The sequence below is a fragment of the Megascapheus bottae genome, chromosome 19, assembly GCF_031878675.1.
Source record: "Megascapheus bottae isolate mThoBot1 chromosome 19, mThoBot2.hap1, whole genome shotgun sequence".
NCBI lineage: Eukaryota > Metazoa > Chordata > Mammalia > Rodentia > Geomyidae > Megascapheus > Megascapheus bottae.
The window spans coordinates 5,799,879-5,817,473 of NC_143527.1; the positions used below are offsets into that span (position 1 = coordinate 5,799,879).

Consider the following 17,595-nt stretch of genomic DNA (forward strand, 5'->3'; position numbering starts at 1 on the left):
AAATTCTAAACATCCACCTAGAAGAATTAAGATTTTAAGGTAAAATGATTTCTAGTCTTTTGTGCAAAGCACTATGAAAATACCAATCTTATCAATCTATTTAAAATACACAAGCACCCCATCCGCAGCCCTGTCAGTGCAGGGATCTCTAGCTCCAGTTCATATCATATCAAGTCTAGATCTCATTGAACGATTATCAGTAATTTCACAGCCTGTTGTACTTCAAACCAGGCGCAACTTGGCAAATATGTCTGAATTAAGAGTTAAATGTTTACCAAGTATATCCCTCCATATTTTTCTTTTAAAAACAATTCGCACTGTTTTTTATTTAGCTGGTGAGTTTTGGAATAGTGGGGTTCAAACCCAAGGCTTTGCAATGTGCTATTCAAGCACACTTATCCCTTCATATTTTTTTTCTAATACCTAAGACATATTTTTAGAAAGAAATGGGTGAGGAATCTTTTAAAGTAATTTGGCTTCTCATATCAACTATAGAGACAGTTTGCTTAAACACAGTCACAGAGCTGGGTGACAAAAACTTGCGTCTGTAATTCTAGCTACTCAGGAGGCTGTAATACATTACAGTTCAAAGCCAACCCAGGCATCAAAGTCCATGAGGCTTATTTTCAATAAACTACTCAGGAAAAAGCCAGAAGTGGTGCTGTAGATCAAGTGGTAGAGGGTTAGTTTTGAGCACAAAGCAGCTCAGGGACAATGCCCAGACCCCGAGTTCAAGCCCCAGGACCAGGAAATACAAAGAAACACAAGATCCTAAACAAAAATGCAGACAAATCAACAATTCACTGCAGGAATACTTTATATCACAACAGTGCTCTAGAAAAAAGTGTCTCATTTCCAGGGGGTTGGGAAAACAGCTTCCATTAGCTTTCTGTAGTAGCAAGGAACATGCAAGGAGGAAGACTTAAGCAGAGTTTTAGCTGGGACTTTGTATCTTGCTCTCACTTAGTAGATTCCCTCTGCAAAATCAGCCTCAAAAGAACTCGATGGGACTCTCTTGCTCACGGAGACTAAATGTAAATCAATGTCTTAGGAACTAACAAGGCTGGCAAATCTGGTAAAGAAAAAAAAATGTTTTGGGTCCACAAATCTAGAAATATTAAGCAGGTTTTAGATCTGGACTAGAGATTTATTTGGTCTGCTACAAATTAACCTTCATAGCAGTTATTACTCTACTATTCTTAGTTTACTGTTAAGATTTGTGTGTTTAGTTATTAAATTGTTACATAGCTTAATTAGATTAAAATTTACCCCTTTGTTTGCAGGGCAAAATGGATAGTGATGGTTTTTATTTTTGTCCCTCTTGAGATTTGAAATCCATACCTGGGCACTGTCCCTGAGATCTTTGGCTTAAGGCTAATGCTCTACCATTTTTAGCCTCGGCTAGCTCTACGTCTGGTTTTCTGTTGGCTAAGTGGAGATAAAGAGTTTCACAAACTTTCCTGCCAGAGCTCAGCCTAATGAGTCGTTACGATTACGGGTGTGCGCCACCAGAAGCTGGCTTGTTATGGTTGCGTGGCATTTTTATTACACACCGCTTCCATTTCGGCTCAGGAGTACAGCTGGCCTGTCTAACTTCCTTCTTTCGCACAGGTCTCCTCTGGTGTGGACATGTCTGCACTGGTTTCAGCGAAGTGTTTTTTTTCTGTGTCACTCTGACTGGGCTGAAAAACAAATTCTTTTTGAGTGAGAAGCCGATGCCGCCCTCCACCACCCCCTCCCGCCATGTGGCTAGGCCATACTTCTTCAGAGAGGAAAGGCAAAGCTACAGGTTCCCCCCTCTTCTCCCCCACCCCACGAGCTCATCTGGAACTCAGGGCGCATCTCGCGGGGTGACAGTGGCTCCCGCCGCTCCCGCCCCAGCCTGGCCGGCTCTCGGGGGTGGAGGGGTCGCCTTCTTCCCTTCAGATGAGAGCGGGATCCGCCTCGCCGCCATCACCGGGTCTTAGCTGGGTTACTGACGTGTGCGGGGTGCGCGGGGACCCGGGCGGGCGGCCCTGTCACCTGGCCGGAGCCCGGACCTGCGGGCGGGCGGGCTGACGGCACAATCCCGGCGCCCGGCCGCGGCCTCCGGGGCCGCCCCGCCGCCCAGTCCGCGCGGCCTCCGTCTCCGGGCCACGGTGCTCGGCCAGCCCGGGCGGGGAAGCTTGGAACTGCCCCTCAAGTATCCGCCGGCACGCGGCAAGGTCGGGGGCGGGCCTGCGGCTCGGACTCGGATCGCCGCCCTCGGAGCCCCGACGCGAGCTTCCACAGACCCCTGAGCTGCGCGGCCAGGACCGCGCCGGCGCCCCGCGCACGCGCACTGTTCCCGCGCCGGTGCTCCGCGCACGCGCACTGCTCCCGCGCTGGCGCGCCGCGCTCCCGCGCATGCTCAGAGGCTGAGCCGGCCGGCATCGCGAGCGGAGACCGTCAGCCCCGCCCCCGCTCCGCACCGGAGCTTCCCCGGTGCCAGCCCGGCCCCTGCTTCCCTTTCCGGACTGGCAGGCAGGGTCGCCGGCGCTTCCTTCTCACCTCCACCCGCTCAGCGGCGGCGGCTGTCCATGGCGAGCTCGCCGGGCCGGGAGAGCCGGGCCGGCCTCAGGCTCTGCGCCACAGGTAACGGCGGTGCGGGGTCGCGGCCGGGGTCGGGGTCGGGCCCGCGCGGGATCGCGATCTACGGAGCCCGGCGAGGTTCACCCGACTCCGGCCCGGCCCGCGCCCCCAGCCTGCGCCGCTCGGGGCCCTCTGGGCGGCCGGGGCCCCCTCGGGCTCCCCCGCCGGGGCTGGGCGTTTCCTCCCGGCCCCCTGGGTGGGGGCCTCGGGAACCCCCGGTGCCCCAGGAAAACACCGGGTCCCCTCGAAGTGCTTCGGAAGCGTCTGCTGGGGAAAGGGGGGGGGGGGGTGGTCCCGACGGACCAAAGAGATGCGGCCCGTGTCCCTGCCTCCCCGCTCAAGGATGGATCTTTGGTGGATGACAAAGGGGAAAAAAAACGAATCAAAGCGTTTTCTAGATGACTGAGCGTGCATTCAAATCAATCACCATGTTTTACCTTTTGTCTTTTTCATTTTTCTCTCCCCCTTCCCCCCGCCCCCACCTTTAGTTATTTTATTTAACGTGGCTTTCTGTAAAGGATTCGTGGAAGATTTAGATGAATCGTGAGTATATCCATTTCAATACCTAAATATTTACATCTCATGTTAAATAGTGGGGACAGATCCCTTACTGTCCAGTGTTGACATATTTCAAGAATAATCGTAAGTGCTACGTTTACCCGAAGTAGAGAATGCCCCCAAAGAGCTTTTTAAGAGTTTACATGTCCTATTTGCTTCCCTTTTATCACACGGAGTGGGCGCTGAGGTTCATAACTTGTTGGTACCAAGCATTTGTCTCCAGATCTGGCCTGACAGCAGGGAAAAGGTTTCAGCTCCATCCTCTAGCCCTTGGTGTGATCTTTCCTGTCTAGCTGCAGGCAGCGATGCTGCTTTTCCCAGCAGGTCACATGAGCAAAGCTGACTTCTTCACCCCACAGTGGGTGTACAACCAGTGCATTGCAGCCTCTGGATTTTGCCTTCTAGCCAAGGATTCACGGTTTTTGGCAGGCCAGTCAGATTCATATAGGTAACTAGCTCTCTTGGACCCAGTGGCATCTGGTTGGAGGCCTGGAGGCCTGTTTCCTAGGGACCTTATCTCTGCCACTACCTCCTTGTGGGGGCCTCTCAGTAGAACCCTTTATTCAGAGCTGCTCAGCCCTGAGAGGGATGTCCCAGTCTAAGCTGCATCCAGCTGGCTTGCCTGTTGCTGTTGTGTGGGAGAAAATGGACCACAGAGCTGGCCCATTTGTGTAGTCTCTTGATTGCCCTCTGTGACCATATTTGAATGACGAGGTGATTTGTTATCATCCACCGCCATGACACTGATTGGGTGGCAGAATTGGTGCTAACAGTATAGTACCGCTCTGGAAATGCAAAAACCCTGAAAGTCCCAGGAGTCCCAAACATGGGAAGTACCCATGTACTATTTACAGAAAATTTCTGATTGTGAAGAAAGCTGCAGTGAACAAATGGTAAAGTGGTTGAACTCATTGGTGTCTTGCAAAGTATATTCTTATTTATTTATTCATTTGTTGTTGGTCATGGGGCTTGAACTCTGGGCCTGGCACTGTCCTGAGCTCTTCAGCTTAAGGCTAGCACTCTACTTCCTATTTTCTGATGATGAATAGGATGAGAGTCTCACAGGCTTTCCTGCCCAGGCTGTCTTTGAACTGTGATCCTTAGATCTCAGCCTCCTGAGTAGCAAGGATTACAGGCGTGAGCCACCAGCATCTGGCTGGGTATATCCTTTTTGAGGGTGTAGTAACAGCAGTGACAGCCTGAAAACTTATCCCTGTGGATACTCCTTGCCAGTGGCATGCCATGCTTATCACGTAACTAGAGAAACTGAGCTGACTTGCAGTAGAATGAGCAGTTGAACAGCCCGTGGTTTCCAGGATTTGCAAGTTGCATGGAATTTATGAATGACCTGACCCTAGACTGAGCTTGACATGCCAATGTTGGAAGGGCGCCAAGACTGGGAGAAGAAGATATCCTTATGGTCATGTGGCATGGCTAAGTGCACAGCTTGGGGACAGGTCCCCCAAGCCAGAAAGCCCTCGGGTCCTGGGAGCCATTGCTGATGTTCTCTGGGAGTCTCACTTCCTGGCCTTTCTAGCTTTTCTGTCCCCATCTGTCTGTCGAGTTGATCCGCGTGCGCTAGGCCCTAGAGGACCACGTGTGCGTTTTCATAATTTTTAAGAACACTGCTTTGAGGGATGATTACATTTTTGACGTGGTTTACACATAGTGGGCCCCGTCCGGGCACACTGTGTGCACACATTGCATCCTAGTCCACAGGGCAGAGCATGTTGGTGGCCAGGATGGTAAGGAGCTGAGGTACGCATCTGTATATCTATAGATATGGATATAGATATATAGATACACATACACATTCAGTCATCCCCGGTGTCCCTGGAGATTGGCTCCAGGACTCAAAGTTAACAAGATTTGGATGCTAAATTACCTAATGTAAATGATTTGTGTATATGTACTGTGTCCCTTTTAAGTCATAGCTATGTCACTTAGAATGCCTGTTACCATGTAGATGTTGTATAACATTGTCATGCTTTACTGCTTAGGGAATAGTGACAAGAGAAAGAATACCTGCACATGGTAATTCTCTCCTCCCAGAGTATTTTCAAGTGTTTGAAGTTACCTACTCATAAAGCCAACATCAGACATAGAAATGATTTCTAAAGCTTCTTTTTTGCCTATTAGACTAAACAAATATATTGTTTAGTCTGACTATTTAAAGCTTAATTCTCTTCTTTTATTCTTGAACGAATAGGATAAAAGTTAGAGTTGATAGAGTAAAAAATGATTGATAGAATTTGATTCCATTTCCTGTAGTTACCAACTTATTTCTACTATAAACTTGAGACTGTAGTGTTCACGTTTGTAACTGTGTCATGTGGTGTGTACTTGCATATGTTTGCTAGTGTCAAATCAGAGATTGCTCTTTTTATTTTTTGCCTTTAGGTTTAAAGAAAATCGAAAAGATGACATTTGGCTTGTAGATGTGAGTATATAAGTTTAATTACCCTCCTCTTCTATGTTGAGTAACATTTTCTAAAAGAAGAGAATGTGCATTTCAGTGCTTATGGATCTATAGTTTGCTTTCTCTGATTTTACTCTTAGGGTTTTTGTTTGATTTTTAATTTTTTGTTAGTATATTAGTTATTGATGGTAGGGATTTCATTATTACATCTCTATACATACCCTGTATTCCCTGTCACTTTCTTTTTTTTTTTTTTCCCTTTGGGGGGAGTGAGGAAGTTTATCAAGGTGTTACAGTCCCTGTCACTTTCTTTGCCTCCCTTAAAAATAAAAAAATCCTGAGCAGATGTCATTGTTCCATCTTCCTGGTTGCACATAATCTATTGCAGTCATTCTCTAGGTTTTATATTAACTTTACTCATTTCATATAAAACTCAGCCATTGAGTTTAAAGTTTCTGGCAAAGGAACTTATCTATTTTTGATGAAATTCAGAGGCATGGAATCATCGAGGACAGAAGTTGGAGCCCACTTTCAGCGCAGTGAATCCGTGAATTATGATATGCTCTTCCTAGGAAATCCACTTTCTGCATGCTTTCCACAAGATTGAGTGTATCTCTTAGTGGTCACAGCATATGTTCATCTTGATAATGGGCAGTTCATGCTTCATTTTCCTTTCCTCACTTTCAAGTTTGGAAGATACTTACCCTTCGTCCTATTTGGAGCTTGTTTTACATGCCTGAGCACAGTGGAAAGTGGTCGCACATCAGTGGGGCAGAGCAGCAGAGGGGACAGTTCCAGGGCCATTCAGTGGGGCACCAGACCCTCCACCTCATTCTTTCTCTACATGTCCCTAGACATTTCCTTAGGTGGAAATCAGCTAATTTCATGAGCAGTTGGGTACAGCGTCTGACCAAAGAGCCTAAGTATCACCTCATAGTTTCATAATTCTGAAAGAAGTAAGGGAAGCTGCGGTTTCATTTTAACTATCCTGACTTACCTCTCAGCCAAAGCAGTCATCTAAATGATCTCCCACATTTTACCAGTAGAAGCCATAAAAGTCGGGCAACTACTCTGCTCAAATTTCTGGAATAAAAAATAGTCAAATGCTTGTTAACGGGGGTGGATGTGGTGTGGTATTCACATGGTTTCTAGGATGGGTTTTATTTTTTATAAAATATGTACACATTCACTTGAAGCGTCACTTGAAGTCATATTTTTGTTAGATTGAGTATCTTTTAAAAACTATTAGAGCTGGGAGTTTTGCCTGGGATGCACTAAGACCTGAGTTCCATTCCTTAGTACCACATACATAGAAAAAGCGAGAAGTGGTGCTGTGGCTCAAATGGTAGAGCTCTAGCCTTGAGGAAACCTAAAAACAGTGTTCAGGCCCTGAATTCAAGCCCTGGGACAGGCAAAAAACAAAACAACAACAACAAAAAAAACATGCATTAGTCATTTTAAATAAACTGAAAAATTTTTGTACTAGAAGTTAACCTGTCTACATTTATGTATATTTTAATTATATTTTTATCATCTTCAAGTAATCGTACAAACTATAAACATATAATTTAACAATTTTTAAAAATGCATGAGGTGTGTGTTCGTGTGGATGTGTGCATTTATCTTTCATCATGCAGCTAGCACTGAGGCTAAAACTCTGGGCCTGGGCAACTATCCCTTACCTTTTTTGCCAATTAATAGGGGATAAGAATCTGACAAACCTTACTGCCCACTCCAGCTTCAAGCTACAGTCCTCAAATCTCAGCCACCTGGTAGGGCAGGTTTATAGGTGTAAGCTACCAGTGCTGAAATGACTGTCTAATACAGATAATTTCCATATTGAGAGTCAACAGCATTCTTTAAACATGGAGGCCGATATAGTAATGCTTTTTAATGTTTTCTTCTTTTAATTTGGTTAGTTCTATGCACCATGGTGTGGCCATTGTAAAAAACTGGAACCAATCTGGAACGAAGTTGGTCTTGAGATGAAAAGCATTGGCTCTCCAGTGAAAGTTGGAAAGATGGATGCCACTTCCTACTCCAGTGAGCCTTCTCTTCAAGTTTCTTGTTCTACCGTTCTTACATGGAAAGTGTTTTAATTATGTGCATTCCTGTGTTTAAGGCTTGCAGGAGAACTTGGGTTTTTTTTATCCTACAAAATTGCCTTGATAGGTTATGAGTTAAATGAATTAGCCTTTAGTACTTAAAGTGCAGTGGGGCCCTAGGGGAGTTATAAACCCTCATTTGTTACCAGTGAAGTCCATTTTAGGTGGTTAGTTTACAGGGGCCACGTACAGGAATCTAAATGTCACTCTTGATGTTGCTGTCGTGTGACAGCCTTGGACACCACCACGGTGGAGTACGTGGGATGTTTACGTGAGTGGAAGTAGTGTAGACACAATAAGGGCTAAGAAGGTATTGGAGCTGAAAATGAGTTTAATGAGATAGGGCATGTGTGGTCTGCCCACACTTCTGTTTACTGTAGTCTTGCCGGGTTTTGTGGTCCATTGGCAAAAAATGAGCAGTTGTAACAGAAAGTAGCTAACTCCTAAAAATATTATTGGAAGCCCAAAATAATTATCACCTGACCCATTCCCAGCAAAGTTCTTAAAGTATTTTGGAAAAGAAATTAACTCTAAAGAAGTATAAGTTGTCATAGAAATCAGGAAGTGTCATAGCTGTTGAAAGCAAGGCCTGCCTTTGTTTCCTGTGTCCTCTCTGTAACACTGGGATTGTTTCTGAGGCCCTAAACTTTACTCTCCATATTGGTAAATACCCATTGTAATGTTTTCATTGCTTGTTTTGAAGTTTTAATGATGCAGCACATAGCATCCTTTGTATCTTTTAACTAACAGAGAAAGTAGAATACAAACTACGTTTCTTTTACCTTAGTCCACTGTCTTGTCTGGACTACACCTCTGACGTGAGCCAGAACTAGGTTTTAATCTTCACAGCTTTGTAGTTTGGAGAAAATACTTCTGTAGTCCCTCTGAATTTTAGTTTCCTTGCCTTCAGGGAGTGGTATCTTCAGAGTTGTGGAGGTATAAAAATGTTCTGTATTCAGAGTCTTTTAAAAGGCATAAAGCCTAGCACATGTATGATGCTGAAAGATACTCTGATTGTTACCAGTTATCGATCCCTTGGGAAGTAGTGCACAATTTTGAGAAGGCGAATGCTAGAAAAAAATACTGCTGACACAGCTTCTAGATAGTCCAGAGGACCATGAGAGGAACTTGTGTCTGTGTTGTGCTGTGGAGGAGGGACTGGCCCTTGATGAAGAAGAACATGAGAGGAAGTGACACTGTGCACATCTCAATGAAGTGCCACACACACTGGAAAAGAACATTCATTTCGTGTGCATTTTCAGTTATTTATCTAAACTGATAATTTTATTAGTGTTTTGAATCAGGAACGTAGACTGCAGTGAATTAGAGCTAGAATTACTGAAGAATGCAGAAGCGTGGGTGTGGTTGCATGTAATTGGTTAGAATTGGAGTGTGAACTGAAGTCTTCCTGCTCATAAAACAGGCCCTTTTACTGCTGAGCAGTATTTCCAGTTGTACAAATGAATTTTTGAATCTTTTTTGTTGTTCTTTCCAGTTGTGGGGCTTGAACTCTGGGCGTGGGCGCTGTCCCTGAGTTCTTCACCTCAAGGCTACTGCCCTACCTCTGGAGCCACAGCACCACTTCTGGTTTTCTAGAGGTTAATTGGAGATAAGAGTCTCATGGTCTTTAGTGCCCATATTGGATTTGAACTGTGATCCTCAGATCACAGCCTCCTGAGAAGCTAGGATTACAGGCGTGAGCTACCAGCTGAATTTTTGAAACTTTGCAAAGACAATAAACATATCAACATACTGTTACAGAAAGGGAGAGAATAACATGATTGAGTTGATATTTCTTGCAACGAATATTTAATGATACTAAAGTTACAGATTTACTGTTTAGTAGTTACTCATGAAAGTAAGTTTTTATGTCTAGATAAGTTAGCTAAACAAACACACTTTATGTATCAGTACTAGAGTTTGAAATTAAGACCTTACAACTTGCTGGGCAGGTACTCTACTGCTGCTTGATCCATGCCTCTAATCCTCTTGCTCTGGTTTGTGTATGTGAACGTGAACGCGTGTGTGCGTGTGTGTGTGTGCGTGTGCGTGTGTGTGTGTGCGCACTTGCTAACATTGGGCTTTGAACTTTAGCTTTGGCTTTTTTACTCAAGTCTGATACTCCACTATTTGACCCACACTTCCATTTCTGGGTTTTTGGTGGTTAACTGGGAATGAGTCCTGCAGATTTCTCTACCAGGACTGGCTTTGGGAACAGTGATCCTCAGATCTCAGCCTCCTCAGTAGCTTTTTATTGTACGATTCCTCTTCTCTACGGAAAGCTAAAGCTAATGATGACTTAGGACTCGGTCCCCAGTACTACCAAAAAATTGTGTTAGGAAATGAAGGTTAGTGGTCAAGTAGACAAGGTATTTAGGGCAGATGGTATCTCCATCTTCTAGATGTGAACATGGAGGTCATGCAAGTTAATTGATAGGATACAGATCCTTGGGGAGCAAGTATTTTTGTAATGAAGCCTATTTAGAGATTCACAACTTCACTCTGTAAGACCATCGCTGTGTTTCCATTTGGTTGCATGCTTTCTTTCTTTAATTTGTGCAAGTACAGTTTCTGGCATTATGGGGATGGCGTTTGAGTTGTGCCCCAGTTCTTTTTTTTGCTTTACGTTTATGCATAGGGGCCTCCATTGTTTCCCTAGACTAGTTTCAGACCTGATTCTCCTACTTACACATAGATTCAATGGGCATGAATCACGAGTCACCACATCTGGTTTGATGGTTGAGATGGAGGCCTCAGTAAATTTTGTCCCAGGGTGGCCTCAAACTACAGTCCTCTTAATAATATTTGTCTCCCAAGGTTGCTGGGGTCACACCACACTTGATCTTACAATTTTTAAAAAATAGTTATATGGCGATATTATTAGTAGAACATAACTCCCTTTCCTAATCAAGCTATTTTTTTATGTTTTATGTTTGAATTTTATATTCTTTATGGTTTGGACATTTTAAATGAGTTTTAGTAGAATGTAATAAGAATTTGTATTTGCTAGCCCCACATTAGGAAGGGGAACATTTAAAATAGTTTATTCTATGATGCCCCAGGTCATTTGAGTTTGAGCAGTGTGGTCCCAAGAACTGTGCTCATACTCTGTTAGAATAGTTCACATGAATATTCACGGACAGGCCTGAGTCTCCAGAGTAGCCTTGCTCTTTATGGTGCCTCTCCTAGTAGGTATGCTGACTGCCTACGAAGGAGATCCTTCCAGTCACACTCTCCCACAGGTCTAGGGAGGGTTGACAATGAAGAGGGAGAGATTTGAGACTTATTTAACCACAGATTTCCTTTGTCATTCTTTTGTCTTGGGGAGGAATAAGAAACAATACTTATGAAAATCACTAATATAGTTGAGAGATCTAAGCCCAAGTCTGGGAACAATTTCCCCAGCAGTAATGAACAAATTACCCTGGAAGTAAGGTAGTTGTAAAGGGAAAAATTATGTGCATTAATTCTGTACACTTCGCATAATTTTTTAACTATTTTGTATCAGATCAAATAACCGAGACTCTTTACCTTTTCTGTTTTTGACTTGGCTCTCAAGAAGTATGGTAATTAATTTGATAAACAGTGCTATACTTTTAAAAGTTCTGATTCTCTATTGATGCTTGTTCATTTTTGTTTTCCAATGATCCTGTTGTAGCAAATATTTCTTGTAGTGTATTTCAGAACAATCTTGAAGAAAATTCAGTTATTAGGATTATCCTGTTACTACAAAAGCAGAAACCCCAAAATGTAGATAAAATTGATTTTTTGATTTTATATTGACAACAGTAAGTGATTTTTTTGCAAGTATAGTTTATATTTTATAATTTAATATACTGTCATTCTTTGAAAAGTCAGGAAATAAAGGAAGATTGAGGCCTTTTAATTTTTTTTTTAATAAATTCTTGAGATAGAATAAATACTTGTTCTGGAATGGAGTTGATGAGATGTACTTTTGTACGTTATATATTTGTTTTTCTTTTTTTAACCAAAATATCTTTTATAATGAGTTCTTATTTTAACTACTTTTTGATATTCATTTTTGTTTTGTCATATTTTGTGTAGTACATAGGATAGACGGAGAAATTATTTTGTATGATAAATTGTCATTTTTTTTAATGCTTTAAAACATATGTACATGGGTTTATATACATAGAACTATATCTTTTAAGTAAAAGGCTTATTTATTACCTAGTTTCTCATTTAAAAAAAATTTAGAATTATTTATTCTTTTTCTTATCAAGGCATTGCTTCAGAGTTTGGAGTTCGAGGTTATCCAACAATTAAGCTGTAAGTTGAGTGTTGTATGTTTATATGTATAATTTTATTAGTTCACTCTGCTTACATTTTATATTCATTCCAAGTAATAACCGTGGAGGACTGAAAGATCTGGGCTTAGCCAGGTTTTCTTTATAGGCAAAGTATTTAAATCGGGCTTACACCTTTCTGCCTTTCTTCTGCTTGAATAGTTTGGCTGTTTATGGCTAATCAGTGTGTTTTGCTGATGGCATGTGGGGTCACCACAGGAATGTGGTCTCTTGTTAGGGAGATAGGGTTCACAGCTCCTTGTGGATCACATGGTTGGATATAGTTAACTTGAAACAAAAAGAAAATCGCAATTCTAATTCTGATTTTGGGTATTGAAGTCATGTAATAAAAAGTAGACAGGTTAGATGAAATGATTTGATGATTTTTAAAGGATTTTAACCAGTGAATTGTTTTGAAAGTTATTAGTGATAAGGAATTTTTTTCAACATTTTAGAATCAACATTTCAGAATTGAGTAATTTAAACTTATTTCCTATTGTGTGTGTGAGTGTGTGTGTGTGTGTGTGTGTGAACTTCCTTCTTGTAGTTGAAAAAAAAGCCAGTGTTTCTTTTCCTTTGAATTAAGCAGATCATTCTTTTTCTTCCGTTTAATTGCAGTGTACTGTTATGCTTCTTTATTTCTTCTTTTTGTACTTTCAGTTAATTAGATATATAATAACTCACTGGAAGGCCCTTTTGAAGAATTAGGTGAAGTTGTAGAAGAGTTTTATATTCTGTTTATATACTGGACATTTGTTCATCTATTAAGTAATGGTGATATGGTATTGTTTAAATCTATTAGTTCTCTCCTTTTTTCCCCTTTTCATAGAGAAGATAGTGAGAATCACAGTGTCTCCAGTTTTTGTCCATGAATTTGTGCGCTGAAGGCTTAGACACAGTGTGTCTGTTCCATACAGAGAAAACTGTTTTCATGTAACTCTAGTGGACTGCAGCCTGTTTTTGCAATGCTGGCAATCCTAAGTTAATTACCCATTGTGTTTTACAGACTATGCCACTTATAAAACTCCCCTACACTTGCTGTTCTGAGCACTATAAGTTTATGCTGCAACAGATCGTGATTCTTAAACATTAAAGCAGTTTTGATAATTAGTATTTATCCTTTTTCATTTTTTGCTTTTAAGATTAAAAGGAGACTTGGCATATAATTACAGAGGACCACGAACTAAAGATGATATCATTGAGTTTGCTCATAGAGTATCTGGGTAAGTTCTTATTATGAAAAAAACTTAGCATATATATTAATACTTGAAAATGCAGTAGATTATAGTAAAACTGTACCTAGCACTTACCCTTTAGGGACTTAACCTAAATTTAAATAAAATGAGTTTGTCTACTTATTACATTAGTTTATTTATATATAATGATAGCTTTAAGCCATTATATGATAAATTAGAACAACATAGATTCATTGTGTTGGGATGATACTCAATCAGCTCATTTGAGAAAATACATTTGCGATTCCTGATTAATAGAACTTTCATTGTCTTATTGTGATTGCTTATTTCGTTTTCATGTGCTATGTGAATAAAAACATTTTGCCATAACTGACATATGAGGGCGTTGCTGTTAGGAAGTACTTTATTCCTAAGAGGCTTGCACTGTTAATAGTTACAGTAATAAGCTTGGTTTCATCATAAGAAGAGACTCTTCTGCTGTAAGTGGCTGGTACTCTGTTGTACATGCAGTGTCAGGAGCCAGTCCTGGAATTGCATCACTTAACTAGCTTATTACGAGGTAGTAAAATAGAACAGGGAAAGTGATGCAATTAGCTGTGTGTGCACCTTGAGAAACTTGGTCTTCAGCCTGTCTTGTGATCTTTTTAATACTGTCTTGCAGCACAAAGCTCAAATTGTATGCCATATTTACAGGGTTACTTCTTTTATTTATTGGACATGTTCACTCATTCCCTAATCTGCTGGCTTTTGTCAAATGCTTGTGTAATGAACATACTTGCAGAGTTTGATTTTTTCTTTATGAACCTCTTATGCACACACTCTACTGTTCTTAGTTTTTTGAAAATAATATATTTTTTTAAAACTTTCTGGGGTTTAAATGCTCATCAAATACTTCAGTACATTTAAATGACAATGTGTTTTTGGAAGGGAAATAAGATTTCGTGTGAATTGTTTGTTTTTAGCTGAAGACTAAATGAATGACAGTTCTGTTTTTTCACCTGTCAAAATATTTTCAGTGATGATACTCTGGAACCATGTATTTATTTGCAACTTAATTGAATGAATAATGATCCTTCATAGATGTGAAGGTATGGGTATAATAGTTGTTGGCTGGGAGTTTGTTAGGTTATATTGATTTGTCAAAACTCTTAATCTACAGTTTGACATTATTAAAACCTTACCATTTAGATATGGTTGGCCATTATATGACTGTGTTGACATCATCTACTTTTAGTTCATATTTGTTCACTTTGCTCTCTTGATAGGGCTCTAATCCGGCCACTTCCAAGTCAGCAGATGTTTGAGCACGTGCAGAAGAGACATCCTGTATTCTTTCTTTACATAGGCGGCGAATCACCTTTGAAAGTACGAAATTACTTTCTTAGCTACAAAAAAATTGGCATGACATAATTTAACTTGTTTTAGACTTCACTAATACCTCAAAATTTATTCCACTGTTTACTGGAAATATTTTGTTATCCAAGTCGTTTCTGAACTAAGAAGACTGGTTGTGTACTTGCTGTTTGTGTTGTTAGTGATAGTGACGCAGATGAGTTACCATGTAGCAGATGCCGCCTGGCTTGGTGTTTTTCCTGTTACCACCAAGGCCACCCAAAGCTTGTATCACTTTTAACAGTCTTGGACCAAGACTGCTGCTGTGCGGGTCACAACTTACCATGGTGAACGAAAGACACACATGTCTTCCCCAGAGGGGTCCCTGGACTCACTCACTCAAAATTCATACCTGAGCCACGTCAGCCTTATTCGGAAAAAGACTTTGGCGCTTAGTGACAGTGTCTTCTGCCTTAGTAAGGGTGTATTTGACTTGCTTTATTTTATGTTCTTTAACTCAGTGTGTAGTAGGAAGTTGATAGCTTTATCAGGTTTACCATGTAAAATTTTTTCAACGTTTAATGGGTGTCAGTTTTGATCTTTACTATTGTAAAATGGCCTTTATTCTCTGCTTGTGTTGTCACAGGAGAAATATATAGATGCTGCTTCAGAACTTATTGTCTATACATACTTCTTTTCTGCCTCAGAAGAAGTGGTTCCTGAGGTAATATTTAAAAATTTCGTCTTTTCGATTACCACTTGATTTTATCATATTTATTGATGACATGTGGAAAGTGTAAACTTGTTAGCTTTTTTTACTGCTCATATCAAACGGCTTATAAAAAGGACTCTCATCAGATTCTTGACATTTACTGAAAACAGTCATTACATTTGTGGTTTTGTCTTTATACAGTAACATAGGTAACAAGTGGTATCTGAACCCCAGGTATTGTTTATAAGTAGCATATGTGTTGCAGATGAGATCTTCTGTGGAGTCTACAGTAAACATTTATAAACAGGACACGTGCAAAAAAAAAAAAAAAAAACAAAAGCAAAAGGTATTGTGATAGTAGGGACATTCAGGATTAGAATAACTATTCTTTATTGGTTAACCAAGAAATATCTGTGTGAGAAGAAAATAATATAAACTGTGATTTAACCTGATTTCAAAGAGCACATGAAAGTCCAGTAGGCAGGCTTTCAGTAACAATTCTGGAACATAAGATCAACAAAAGGATCAACGGTGAGAGGAAAGTAGCAGAGACCTCTCTATGTCTTGTATATTGTGACAATGAAGGTGATAGGGTTAAAGTTACAGAATATGGACCAGAATGTTACTTTGGGTTACTCAGAATGTCACTCTGTGAGCTCTACTCTGTGTAGAAAGAATTGGATAGCTTCACATAAACAGTTGAACAGTGCAAAAGACTTTTATGAGTAGTTATCAAGATTTCAGAGAGGTAAAGGTTAGAAAGAATGTCAGGCCAGGGCCGGGAGTTTGGCCTAGTGGTAGAGTACTTGCCTAGCATGCACGAAGACCCGGGTTCGATTCCTCGGTACCACATATATAGCAAAAAAAAAAAAAAAGCCGGAAGTGGTGCTGAGGCTCAAGTGGTAGAGCTCTAACCTTGAGAAAGTCCAAGGACAGTGCTCAGGCCCTGAGCTCAAGCCCAGGACTGGCCTAAATAAATAAATAAAAAATATTAAAAAAAAAAGAGAGAGAATGTCAGGTCAAAACCATTCCAGACCGAGTTTTACAAGACCCTATCTTTAAAATGAAATGCAAAGTATATGGTTAGTCGCATGGTTTGGATAGATAGAGCTCTAGCATAGCATGTACAAGGACTTGGGTTCAATTCCTAGTAGGTCAAAAAGTTGAGTAAAGTGCATAGTACTAACAAATTTTCAAGTAGTTCTTGGTGCTGGCACCATCCAAGACATCATAATCTGCTACATTAGTCAAAGCCCTCCAGCATGCCAAAGCTTGGGGTACAGAGTACAAAAAATGTCTGCTGATGGGCTCATGTAATTGTTAGCCATTCCAACTAATTTCTTTAAGCACTTTTAAGTCAGTTTTCAAAATGTCAATGCTTCTCACTTCTCTTTTTTAGGTCATAGTATATTATTGTAAATAATTGATTGGAAAAAATAATTTCAGAATAATTAAAAAGTTTTGCTGCTGTAGGAGATTCTCAAGAAAAGTTGGTTTGTGATATTGTGGCCTATTTTGAATATTAGTGTCTTATCAGAATTTTTTTAGCTTTGATCTAGGTTTTATGAAAACTTAGTAGGTATGGTGAGCAGTTTTTAACTTGAGAATACTTAGAGATGAATGGAAAAGAGTACCTAGACAGCTGTAAGACAGAAAGTTTACAGTAACACAGGAGTATGTGGTGCTAGGTGACACTACAAGTCTTCAGACTAGTTTAGTGCTCTTCTAGACAGTGCCACTCAACATCCTCCCCAGGCATCCTTGTAGAAGAGTTCTCAGGAGCAGATAGAGCGTGGGAGGTGACCTGCGTTTGATCACTGAGCCTAACCAGTGCTTTACCACTACTCCCCCGAAGCAGTTCTTTCCACAGTCCACATCATTTTTCATTAGTAGCATAACTAAATCATTTCTGTCTTCTCATACTGAGATATACCTGCCTTCTGCTTCCCCTTGTTTGTATCTACTTTTTATTTTTGCCATGTTCATGTGATAACCGATCACTGATTCTATACAGTAATTTTCCTCTTTATAAGAAGCACTTGCTGTATAGAAACAAGTGTTTTCCTAATAACCATATGAATGAGCATGGCAAGCTGACTTTCAAAATCCTTTGACTACATTGTGCTCTTGCTTGCTCTCTAATGCAGTTCACAACTGCTGTGTGAGGTGGGCAGTCTCGGTATCTGTGTCAGTGGGGGAAGGCCGCAGACTTTCCCCTGAGTCAAGTGTTTGGCTGTGTACCACACAGCAGGTGAGTGGTAGAGAAGCAACGCTCTCGGCCCTGCTCTTCCATGTGCTTCCTCCCTTCTCTGGGAAGTACACTTGAGCTGTTACTAGCTTTAAGCATAATCTCTGG

At 41.0% G+C, this 17,595-nt stretch overlaps 1 protein-coding gene and 1 long non-coding RNA gene across 4 annotated transcripts in view; one reads left to right on the forward strand and one right to left on the reverse strand.

The window, feature by feature from the left end:
• LOC150049579 (uncharacterized) lies at positions 1-2,642 on the reverse strand. Its single transcript, XR_016538807.1, has 3 exons — positions 2,530-2,642; positions 1,342-1,682; positions 1-1,072 (listed from the first exon to the last, which is right to left on the reverse strand). It is a non-coding gene; the product is annotated as an uncharacterized LOC150049579 (long non-coding RNA).
• Tmx3 (thioredoxin related transmembrane protein 3) overlaps positions 2,431-17,595 on the forward strand; it is a 27,494-nt gene continuing 12,329 nt past the window's right edge. The window contains exons 1-8 of one of the 3 annotated variants that reach the window (XM_090352976.1): positions 2,431-2,613; positions 3,099-3,153; positions 5,569-5,608; positions 7,507-7,630; positions 11,937-11,982; positions 13,142-13,222; positions 14,461-14,560; positions 15,174-15,251. In XM_090352976.1, coding sequence (XP_090209102.1) covers positions 2,559-2,613; positions 3,099-3,153; positions 5,569-5,608; positions 7,507-7,630; positions 11,937-11,982; positions 13,142-13,222; positions 14,461-14,560; positions 15,174-15,251 — 579 coding nt within the window. In that variant the 5' untranslated portion in view covers positions 2,431-2,558. Of the gene's footprint in view, positions 2,614-3,098; positions 3,154-3,597; positions 3,617-5,568; positions 5,609-7,506; positions 7,631-11,936; positions 11,983-13,141; positions 13,223-14,460; positions 14,561-15,173; positions 15,252-17,595 lie in introns of those variants that run through there. The other 2 variants (XM_090352977.1, XM_090352978.1) reach the window with 2 other exon arrangements.